We start from the raw sequence: 12,654 nt of genomic DNA on the forward strand, positions 1-12,654 counted from the left end.
GTCTGTTGCAGAGTTAAGAAAAGTTCAAAGTCCTCTATCTTAGTCTGCATGTTGACCCCCAAATGTAAAGCATACAGGATGTGTACAAACTCATCCCAGAGCATCTATCCAAACTAACACGTTCCTAATGCAGTACGTATTCACCAGCACCCGGAGATCAGAAAAACATATGGATCAGAGGCCTGCGCCTCATACTTCTCATACTCTGTTTCTCTTTTGCATCCTGGAAATTATATAATATATACCATGGTAAGCCCCCTCAAATTGCCTTGTTCTTGGTCATGTGCCTGAAATTTTATACTCTCTTCATGCTCCTTCAGAATCAACCTCAGTGAGGTGGTGTATTGCTCTAATATTCTCTAGTCGGCAGGTGGGCCCTATGAGGTGTCTATCTTCATGGCAGACTTTTTCTTTGCAAGAAAACGAATACAAGAACGCACTCCTTCACTTTTTCTTTGCCCAGAAGCAGTTTGGCTTCCTTTTCTTTAAATCTTTCCATCTCTGGTCTATCCTTCTTGATGTCATCTGTGTCATCTTGTACTAATTTTGATGCTGGCAATATCAGAGCAGTCGTTGAAGCCAATACCTGGCAGACCATCATCAAACCTGGACATACGGCATCAGTCTCCCTCCTCTTGCAGGAGCTTGAGATCCTGACGGAGGACAGTTTTAGATTTTTTTTCTTGGGCCTGTCAGAGTGATTTTCGCATTCAAAATATATCACCCGGATACATTTTTCCTTTCATGTTGTGAAGGGAAAAAGAAACTGAAGCAGCAGTTATCAATATCTTGATCAGAATGAAGGCAGACAATCGGTGTGGGAGCTTCTCTATAGTGATCTATTTTGACCACAATTAGCACAGGCCTTTGAGGGCTCTCTTACCCATCTTTTTCAACTTTTCCCATGTTGAAACAAGATGAAAAAAGGATGAAAATTCTCCGCCTGGCAGAGAAGACTATGAAATCGTGACTTTCAGACAAATAAATAACTAGGATTCTCACAACAGAATCTATAAAGCAGAGCACTGAAGGTCTCAAATGCCGTAGCATGTGCACTAAGAGGAAAAGATGCATTTCAGAAAGGTTATCACTGTAAGAAAGGGAGGCACGGATAAACATATGCAATAACTTTAGAAAACAGACCTTTGGTGGGACCCCGAATTTAAAGAGAATGTTTTGCATATTCTCTTGTTCTACTCATGTTTCCGCAGGAACGTCATGCAAAAGATGAAAAATCCTCAACCTCTCCTGGTCACCTATGGTACCCAACTGAGTCAAAGTGCCAACAGTAACCCGGGGAAGAAGGGAGAAAACAAGGAGGAAAACAAAAGGTCGCATGCCACTCTGGGACAAAACCAGTCAACCAAGTGAAATAGCTGTTAAGGAAGAAAATAGAAGAAAAGGAAAGTATACAGGGTATTTCTAATGCTTCAATTAGATCTTCTTTATTCGTGTATGTATCTGCCTGAATAATACCCTTCTTCCATGTGTTCTGGTAACTGGCATAAGAAAAATGGTGTGTGTGTCTAGAAAAGGAAAATATACAAGAAATAAAGTGTTCTGAGTTGAAGAGCAAAGTATTAAAAAAATGTAGAGGTAAAACTGAACAAACACTCACCCAAGGACAGACAACGACTGGCCAGAGTTGTTCCAAATAACATAAGGTTCTCTGAGACACTCTATAATGCACTGTATTATATTCACCTTAACTTCAGGCAGACCTAACAATATTCCTAAATTCTTTTAGGAATCTACAGATATTAAAATAATGATCAGCAGCAAGAACAGACCTCCATAAACTCGGAACCCATGTCATATAATTATATAATAGGATTCACATAATTTTTAATAAAGTCAGCACAAAAGCGCGGTTAACGTAATTGAATTTATGCAGGTTTTCTTTGTTTTATCTCAGAATAGTCCTCAGGGGGCTGGAGGCAATAGCTGGCTTAGCGGGGACCTTTAGAATATTCAGGAAGCCTAGAACTGGAACACCAGTACAGGAGACACCGCCGCGACGAGAGGACGCCGATGCGTAACGAACGACGACCCCAAAGCACAGGTAAGGAATCCGGAAACAGTCTACACTTTCCCAAAGCAGGAAAGCGAAGCGTCTCTGATCAGGATCACAGAGTATTTGGGCATGCGTGTTAGCAGGAGCCGGCCATATTTGTAGTTCGTCGGTCGTGTGCGACAGGCAAACCTGACACATATTTAACATTTTATCTGAGTATTCCCAGCTGTGGGGGATTATTAAAAGGATATTTGAATTCATAAATGATCCACCGCTGGAGAACCAGCTTGGTTTGGTTTAGGGAAGTTATCCAATTTTTCTTTTTGCCCACTTTAAAAAGGAACAGTAGAATCTATATGAATCAGAAGTACACATCTACCAAAAACTGGCACAAATCCATGCTGCGACACCCCACTGATGCTGCTTGGCCACATATAGATCCATGTTCCACGCAAACCAACTAGCACGCTAAAATACAAGTGACAACACAATAAGTGATTGCAGTCTGAGAAACTAATTTCCCTCTGTTGCAACATAGGAAAGTCTGTTCTTCAACCTAAAACGATGTAGCCTCTTCCAAATGGAACTGGCGGGCTCACCTGCCATCAACATTGTGAAAGCTCTAGGCATCTAAAGATGTAATCTCAAAGAAGCATTTACAATGCAAAAGGTCTTGCATTTACGCGAGTTTGAGCTATTGACATTGCAAAGGACAATGCCTTTTATTTCTGTTTTCGTTTTTAAAGCATTAATAAAATGAATTGTCATTTATAATGCCAATAGCTTAATCTCGCGTAAATGCGAGACCTATTGCATTGTGTGATTATTTAATTTTACTTTTGAGCTGTAAAGCAATCTCTGCATTGCAAGCACTCCATAAGAGTGGGATTAATGCACCAACAGTCAATAGAAAAAAGGTGAGAGAGAATGTACCCATTTTATGTATATTATAGAGAATTGGCAACAATACATTTTGTAGACAGCAGTCAAAACAGACCAAAAAACAAACGAGACACCAAATCAATGTCTGTTCAAAGAATAACACACAATTTTACGAGACTGTATAATTTTGCGCTGTTTGTCGTGTGTTTCTATCAGTGTCTGTGTGTCAGCTTGTGTCTCTGTCCATCTGTGTTTATGCCAGTACACCAAACAGTCAATAGAAAAAGGTGAGAGAGAATGTACCTATTAAATGTATATTATATAGAATAGGCAACAATACATTTTGTAGAGAGCAGTCAAGCCAGACCAAAAAACAAACGAGACACCAAATCATAGGCTGTTCAAAGAATCACACACAATCATTTTACGAGACTGTATAACGTTGCTCTGTTTGTCATGCGTTTAAATCAGTGTCTGTGTGTGCCAGCTTATGTCTCTGTCCATCTGTGTTTATGCCAGTATTGTATAAAACGTCACAGACACTGGTAACTGGAACAAAGACCTTATTCAAGGAACTGAAAGATACAGCGGCTAAGTTCTCTAGTTCCACGTGTCATAAGCTGCTCCAGTCCAGGTTTGTTCTTTGTACCAAATATATATGTATACCCCAATTAGACCCGCCAATGAGACTGGTACACAGCAAAGCCCTTTAAAGGGACCGATCTCGGAAACCAAGAGCAATCCACCATATGAACCCCTCCATCGTTCTGCGCTTTCCGAATATCTCCCGCTTGACAAAGTCACCAGACACACCGTTGCACAGCTGCTTCTGCCCCACGTGACTTTTGAGCTGCAGAGGACTGCCTTCGCCGAACGGATAGGATAATTTAGGCATGTAATACTGACTAAGAAACAGAACAGCCTATTCGACCACGATGTGCTCGCAATCCAGGAAGTACCAGAAGCACAGATACGGCGGGAAACATGCAGAACACCCTCGCAGAGACCTGCAACCTATGCTTTCACAGTAGTATAGGATGACATCACAGAGCTTCCGAGCCAATGAGCTTGGTCTCAGTTTGATAGATTTCCGATGTGAACAACAAAGCATGTCATTGTTCTTTCCGATCCTGCGCTGCTCTGAGTTACAGATCGAGCTATTTAAAAAATCCCTTTCACGAGAGAGAAGGCAATATTTAAACGCAAAACAAAAAAAATAAAACTGTGCAAGCAGAAAATTAAATGAAATGTTTTTTTTCACCGACTAAATTAATTGTCATCAATCATCTGAAACCCATTTTACTATAATGAGAACGATTTCCACTTTCAAATATAAAGTGGATACTTCCTTGCGAGAATCCGTAGTTCTAATTGCCTACTTTCACTGGCAAGCTAACATTTCAATATGGCCGCCAACAAAGTTGTGGAACCTTATACAGCAAATAACATACCTACTTGTAAAACAAGTGCGAGCAGACGAAAGGCGCTGCTGCTTCCGGACTACACAGAAGTTATGTATAGGTTCAACAGCCAACCGAAAGAAAGATAAGAACAGTAATGCCACAGTTGAGCAAATCGCAAGCACTATAACAAAATACACTGAGTTTCATCCAACATAGAGATTACTTTAGGTCTCGCTGAGACAGCGCATGCGCTGCAAAGGCGAGAGCCTAGGCGAGAGCTAAAAAGGAATGGAGGAAAGAAGTATTTGATATAAGAACCTAATGGACCTTAAGAAGAAATTGGGCATAAAGGAGATGTTCTCCGCTTTGAGTGGAGATGTAGGAACTGTCAGGGTGGAACGTCAGGGTTTCATGAAAAGGGAAGCTGAAATTATGTCTGCAGTTATTGGTTGACACATACACAGTGACGCAAAATTGATTTCCTTGGTCTAAAAAGACTGTAAAGCTGCATGTGGCATGTCAACTAAAACACTGTGCCTTTTAGTACTCTGCAGGCCCTAATAATCAAAACAGTAAACCAATAAAGAGGTAGATTTGGTAGATGCATTGTTTAGGAATAAGGTGTAAAAGGAGCTTCTACAAACCTTGAAACAGTGCCAAAGGTTGGTCCAACAAGCACAAACAAAGAGGAGGTCTCTAAATTATTAGCCCTAGGAGCCAACAGAAGTGGGGATGGTATGAGATGGCATAAGACACATGAGGAATGTCAAGAAAAAGTTAAGATCCCACTTTGGCGTCACAAACGGTTTGGGAGGGAACAGGTGTTAAAGCTTTAATAAACCATATCGCAACAGGTGATTTAAATATGAATGGTTAGTCTAGTTAATGCAAAAAGGTCAAAAGAGCTGACGAATAGCCTAGCCTAGTGCAAGGTTTTGCCAGTCTAAAGACAAAGCAAACAAAAAAAACAGCCAAGAGTTTGGCTTGTAAAGGGTCTGTTTTGCAGACTCCACATCAGGCCACAAATCTGTCCCAACACCCGGCATAAATGGACTTTGTGGAAGGGCCTCTGGCAGTAAGGATGACATCTACAACTTAGGGTTTCAGATCAAAGGCAGTCAGATAGAGCTGGTCAATCATCATAAATGAAGGTGTGCGTAGGTTTCGGTGAAGAACCCCGGCCTAGCTGTTGGGAAAGAAAATCCTCCCAAAGTGGTGGGGTAGATACTCATGCCTCGACGCTCCAGGTAGCACAGTCTCCAGGCCCATTCGGGAGCCACTAAAATGATTTCAGCCCAGCCGCTCTTGATCTTTTTCAGAACACTGGGCAGGAGAGGCAGGGATGGTGAGGCGTACTGAAATCCAGTGTTCCCTCTCAGGTGATTAGTGCACTATAGAAACCAACATAACATTCCATTCAGAATGTGTCTTCTAGTGGGTCTCTTCACGAAAACCCCAGCGTGCATGCTCAAACATGACAAAAAGATTTAGCTAATGTTCATGCACTGCTGGAAGAAGCCCTGTAAGTCTCCAGAGAATCCTGTGAAGCGCAACCATGTATGACTAAATTGGTGCCAATTGTCAGTGTCAGGCATTCTGCAGTATCAATGTCACATAAATCATGTACTTGGCTGCTGCATTTTTAATAGTTTGAGATAGTGAGGCCCTCTGGCTTTATGAAGCTGCCCTCAAGATCTTGCTGATAATATTCCAAAGGGAATGGGTATTTCGGACCAACAAAAAACCGGCACTGACTGAACTTAATGTCAGTCTAGCTGACGAAAATATGAGTTTGCCGAAGGTCTCAATCCTCTTAATCTCCCTTCCGGGTTGAGTCATAAGAAATTATTTGGGGTTTTCCTAGCTGGTGGAAGCCTACACATTCATCACTCTCTGGACAGAGCTGCTTAGTGAGGAAATCAGGGTCAGTCTATGACATCTGGCAATCTGCCTATTAACAGGCAGGAACGAACAAGGCTTTGACCAAGTGCCCACTAAGGTGTCAATGAGGGCCTCATTAAATGGCAGCAAGAAGTCAGATGTGGCTGGTCCAGGCTGCAAAGATATTCGTCTTCACCTGAACTGAAGCACTTTCCTCCATTTGAGGACCAAAAGGCGAATTCAACCATGTATTGGGGATGTATCAAGCTCACGTGCCCTCCTGTAAGTAATGTAGAAACTGTCATCTTAATGAGGTGGCAAATCATCACAAGGCCCACCATCATAATAATCCCTCAATGTTGATATGCTTTGGTAGGTATCAGAGCCAAGATAATGGAGCTGCTGAGGATGCCCCTGTAGTAGAGATAAAACCAAATCAAACTCAGGTTGAATGGTGACTGGTAGTATCGTAGGAAGTAAAGAATGTACCTTGGTCAGGGTCATATCAAAGTCTGTAAGAGGTCAGACATCACAGCCAGCCTTGGATTTTATGGCAAGACAGGAGGCCAGCATCATGCATTCCATTCCATTTATAGAGCACGCGGCTACCACCCACTGTGGTGTCCCGGCGCTAAGTAGTGCAAAAGACCCAGAAGAGGACAGAAAAGCAGGACAGGCTAAAGCAGGTCAAACAGCCAAGTTTTCAAAGGCTTCTTAAATGCAACGTCCGACTCTGCCAAAAATTAGGGTTGGCGGGCGAGCCTTCTCGGTGAGAACTGCTACTCTCTGGAATACCATGCATGACCATCTTCTTGAAGCAAAGCAAGGAATCCATAGCAATTCCTTAGAATTGGATCGCAGGGTCCTAGTCTGGCTGTACTTCTGGAGTCTCAGCTTCAGGTATCCTGGGCCGCTGCCTCTAGAGGCTCTGTAGGCCAGAGACAGGGTCTTAAACTCTATTCTCTTCCTAACTGGGAGCCAATGCAGGCTGGGTAGATGAGGCGAGATGTGATGACGAAGCGGCACGTTTCTAATCAGCCTGGCAGCGGCATTCTGGATGGTCTGCAGTTTTCTTATCAGATAGGCTGGAAGGTCTAAGTACAAGCTGATAGCATAGTCTAGCTGAGATTTAGTAAGCGTCCGGACCACTGTTTCTCTGCCGTCCATCGGCAGAAGATGCATGAATCTCCGCAGCGCTTTCAATTTCCAGAAACAAGAAGCAGAAACATGCCCGATCTCTACCTTGCACGACAGTTTAGAGTCAAATTTAAAGCCTACATTCCTGGAAAATGTGACCGGAACGGGAGGGGGATAAAGCTCCTCCGGCCACCAGAGGTTGACCCGTGGAGAAGGTTGATTAAAAAAACATAATGTCTGTTTTATCGGTATTCAACTTCAGGCAACTGTCAGTCATTCATGAAGAAATATCCATTAGCCATTGCCTAAATATACCAAAATCGCTCTTTGTGTGATCTTTAAAGGAGAATACCAACTGGGTGTCATCGGCGTATGAAACCACTCTGACTTCATTGTGCTCAATTACGAATGCCAAAGTGGAAAGAAATACATTGATTAGAGTGGGGCTCAATGCCGAGCCCTGTGGGACCCCATACACAAGAGGGCTGGAAGAGGAAACATGGAGGCGGAGGAACACTTGTTGTCACTGGGTTGTACGGAAACAGGCCAAAGGAGTTCCCATAACTCCAAGCAGTGCCAGTCTTTCTAATAGAATTTAGTGTGATACAGTGTCAAATGCTGCGGACAGGTCCAAAAGCACGAACATGGCACTGGCACTCTGGTCTAGGAATTCACGTATTGTTTCTGCCACTTCTAGTAGGGCAGTCTCCGTACTATAGCGCACCCTAAAGCCTGATTGAGAATCATGGAGGTGGCTATTAACCTCCAAAAGTCGGATATCTGCCGCTGAAATTCCTTCTCTAAGATTTTTTTCGGGTGCTTTTATTAACATTAACTCCTTCTGAGAAGCAACACTACTTAAAAGCTCCCAGAATGGAACTTAAAAACATCACAATAAAAAAGAATGTTCAAACACCTAAAACCTCTGTGTCCTTCATTTTCTTCCTATTTTGTTGCTGCTGCTGAGCAAGCTAAGTACATCGTTTTGAATGAATGTTTTATGATATTGTGAATATTCGATGTATTTTGAATGTTACCCAATTCATGGGTATTGTGTTTTAAGGGTTTGATGGTAAGGAATCTAGATTTTTTATGGATTAGAGTTTATAAATGTATGTTTCAAAATGATAATATAAATATATTTTTAAGATTGTAACTAGGAGCGAATTTAGAGTTTATTGTAAATTGTACAGTAGTGTAAGCTTAAATAAGTTAGCGTTACACAAAATGGAGGCATGTGGATTTCACACGTATATGATATCCCCATTGTTCTGCAGCAGCGGATTGTTTTATTTAATTGTTCTGAATATTGCGGCCTGTTTTGAAGGGCGGTACAGATACAACGGTAACCTGGCAACGAGCGCTTCACAAACAGACGCTCGTTGTCGGTTGATCGTTTCTGAGACGATTGGTGTGAGGAAAGCAAGTATATTAAACATTAGGATTAAGCAATCGATTAGTTTGGGAAACTTGCAGATTATTTGAATAAATAATCTGTGGATTGGGCAAATTTGGAAAATATTTAAAATGCAGAGGAATTTAAAGAGGATAAGTTAAGGAAACTGGTATGTGAGGATCATAAATCAGTGGTTCAGGAGACTTTTAAGCAGGTTTTGGGAAAAAGACCTAGAAGGGTCTTGGGTGAAGTGGAATATTTTTCAATTTCCGATGATGAATCAGAAAACAGAGGGCCAGGAGGTAAATGCCTACAAAAGAAAAGGCATTTAGAGAAGAAGGAAAATAATAAGGGAGGCCCAAGCGCCTCGCATAGTTTAGGTGTCCTTGGCGGCACACGTAAGAGTCAGCAGAGGGCTGAGTTAGAGGAATATGGTTTTGAAGAACATGAGACTCAAAGTGGATGAGTCAAGTGTAAATCTAGACGAATATGTAGTAGATTTAGAATATAAAGGCGATTATGAGAATGAAGACGGCGATGTGGAGGTCAGGTCTAGTCATAAGGCTTTATGTACAGTGAAGGATCTTTTTGGGGAACAATTATTTGAGCCAAGTGAAATAAGGCATTCCAGAGAGGACTGGTGGCCTGTGGAGCATGCGTCTCAGTATATTAAAGCAAGGTTGCGGAAACCTTTGGGAAGAGAAGAGCGCAACCTGATGTGGGCAGTGTTCTAGACCCGTTATTGAGGAGAAGGTGACTAGCTCCTAACTTAGGTCTGGATCTGATCACCTATATGTTTAAGATGGGAAGGGATCCAAGGAAGGGTTTGGAAAAGTCTCTGAAGATTTGCCAAGACAAATTGCTGGATATTTTGGGTCCTTTGATTTCGTCATTCTCCTCTGACGTCAGTATCAGCGCAAACAAAGGAGGGACCAATGCAGCTTGCGGAGCCAGGGTAGACTCTGCACAGGAGTCAGTAGGGGCCCGTGATGGGTCTGAAAGGTCCAGATGGCATGAAAACGGATGTGCTAGCGATAATTTGATTGAGAACCCCTGCAGTAATTGGTGCCGAAGGTGCACCAGAGGGAGATGGAAGAATGCTGATTATATGCAGCTTGGCTTCTTTAAAGGCCACAATCCACTGCAGCATCACCAATGGTCTGGGGAATTCGGTACACATCGGGATCAACAGTGGAATCAGCTCCACACCCAGAGGTCAGTAGGTTGACCGACTGACACAGACACCCTTATGCGTTCTCTTCAGAGAAATCACGACAGGACGGGATTGCTCACTTCTTGCTTTCACGTGTTTCCTCTTGTACTTTCTTGCAGGAGCGAGATCGGGTCTGCGCCCTGGACTAGGGAGGGTGCCTTACTTGAAGGTGTCCACTTCTTGTGTACAGCAATGTACAACTTCACTTCACAGCCCTAGAATGCCTTCAGGAGCATGAGGGCACAATCTCTGCACAACTAAACCGTGCCCAAAGCCCCAAAACCAAAAAGATAACACCTCATGGGGATCTGTGACAACATCTGTTTCCTGCAATCGTTGCATGGTTTGAAACCTGGTGGTTTGGGGGAAATAGCGTTCCTTGCACACTGGATTTCTTTTGCGAAGTCATCGGAAGCTCGACAAAAATGGCAGTGGAGATCCGGATTCATGTTCAAAGGCACGGCAAGAAAGGACAGATATCTGCATGCAGAGGTTGCGATTACATGCAGCTTCACTATGTCACTTACGTGGTAGTATGAAGCTAGCCTGGAGCTGCACAGCACCATCTAGTGGTACCTGGGAGTATTGGTGTCAAAATCATCTGGATCAGATCTGGCACCTTGGGGAATATTATAAATGTGAGGAATCTGTGGTGAGACAGATCAATCAGAAACCACAAGATCCCAACTAGCACAGAGCTGTGTGGCCACCACCAGAGCTAGTTGAGACCGAACCTCTGCCTCCTAGCTCAATGTAAGGACGGAGGTCAAAATCATGTGGATGGCACGTGGAGATTAGTATAATCAGTGACTTGATGCCAACAGTATTAGAATCTTTTACCGCCTGAGCCACTTGACCCTTTCAGACTACAACACCACTCAAGGTTTCCAGTATGTTACTCTCCAAAAGACTTTTACCTCACATGAATACTCAGTATTCTCCATCGAAAGCATTACCCATTAGTCTTGCCAGTCCTGCCTACCACCAGACATCGTCAGTCAGCATTCTTTGTATCTTTTAACATTAATTGATTCTCTTTGTTCCAGCCACCATAGGTCTGAGCTCTTTCTCAACGTTTTTCTAATAAATATTTCAAGAGGCTCTACTTCCATCACTTCCTACCCCCAAATCTGTCACTTGTCCTTGTCTGGGTCTAGGGTGTGCATAGCCCCACTCACAGTCTGTCCTTAAGCTGCACCAAAAGGGCTAGGCCAGACACGTACCAGAGCAACAGAATTGACTTCCAGTTCAATAGCAAATTCTGTGCCTTCAGTCTATGTAGGTTATGTGTTGATATGGAATAATTTAACATGTGAAATATTACCTTTGTATTGAAACACACCTAAGGCAACTTCAGAGCAGCTAGATGAACTATTTTATATGCTATCAAGACACTTGCTTGGTTTTTTCAAGTGCTATTATTAAATTTACCTCAAAGAAAATGGATTTGTACTTACTTTTGAATGTAAAAAGATTCAAGTTTACTGTAGTCGGTACCAAAAGAATGCTCTGCCATGAACTTCATTATATCAGGATTTGATTTCCTTTAAAATAAAAATGCAATATAGTTAATTTCCTCTTTTTCTAAATCACTTTCACATGCAAAACAGGCACAGTGTTACTTGGTGTTAAAGAAAATTAAAACGTACCAACAACTGAAGTCTACTTCGTCTCCACCCAAGTGCACGTAGTCATCACGAAAAATATAGCTGATTTCTCTAAAAAACTTGGTCATAAAGTCGTACGTTGTATTTAGAATGGGGTTTATAGGCCCATAGGTACCAGTGGGAATGTTGCCCTTGTAACATGGTGTAAGCAGATCTTTCTGACCTGAAAAAGTTGGAGATATATGATGAAACAACTACATTAAAGAAGGTGGATATTTAATTGTGTATTAACAAATACAATCTGAACAGTTACTTTATATTCCACAAGGGCCTAAACTGGTATTACATATGAATATTATAGTGTGGGAATAATAACAAGCTTTAATAATCATATCAGGGGTGCCTAAATATTCTGTCAGCTACCGTGGCTAAATAAACTTCAGAAATTCTGCCTTTTTTGTTTATTTAAGATTAACTTTGCAAATGTATTCAACAATGAAAGGGAGGGTCCATCACAGACATCTGTATTCAACAGCTTAGCTGCTGAGGCTTTTCTCCTCTTAGCGTAGAGCCCAGTTTATGATGTTTGGGGCACTTTACGCTTAAGTCCCGAAGACAAATTTGTGTCCTTTTATTTCCAGCTGTGGGGATTACAAACCTACGTAGGGGGTCGTAGGGGAGAGTAAATAAAGACAGCCAAAATAAAGCAAAAGTTTGGTTTTGAAAAAAGAGCTGTGAAAGAAAGCATTTTCTATCCATGGAATTCATCAATAAAAAGTTTTGAAGTGCTGTTGCAGGGATTCTGCGCAAACAAAGAACTATGCATAGTATTATGAGACCTTAGTGCATAGGGATGGAGTCATCCTACCACTAGGAACGACTAGCTACAGTTTCTCACTTGCTCTGCTACTCACAGTTTAAGTTTAAGTTTATTAGCATAGTTAATTAAAACCATTGCAAAAATAGCACTGCAAAATTCAATATAACATTGTTAAAATCGTTTTAAAAATTAAAATAGAAAATACAATATAATAAAACACGATTGGATTACGGTATTTGAAACAGTCAATGGATCACAGGATACTGTAACTTTTGTTTGATTCGGAAATCTGGGCAGCGGC

General features: G+C 42.0%; 1 protein-coding gene across 3 annotated transcripts in view; it reads right to left on the reverse strand.

Annotated features, from left to right (window-relative positions):
• Positions 1-12,654, reverse strand: part of HEXB (hexosaminidase subunit beta) — a 353,508-nt gene that overhangs the window by 144,164 nt on the left and 196,690 nt on the right. For all 3 annotated transcript variants that reach the window (XM_078675259.1, XM_078675257.1, XM_078675258.1), the window contains exons 8-9: positions 11,576-11,756; positions 11,384-11,470 (exon numbers count right to left, since the gene is read on the reverse strand). In XM_078675259.1, the coding sequence (XP_078531385.1) occupies positions 11,384-11,470; positions 11,576-11,756 (268 nt within the window). The remainder of the gene's footprint in view (positions 1-11,383; positions 11,471-11,575; positions 11,757-12,654) is intronic.

This window comes from Lissotriton helveticus, chromosome 2_1 (genome assembly GCF_964261635.1).
Source record: "Lissotriton helveticus chromosome 2_1, aLisHel1.1, whole genome shotgun sequence".
NCBI lineage: Eukaryota > Metazoa > Chordata > Amphibia > Caudata > Salamandridae > Lissotriton > Lissotriton helveticus.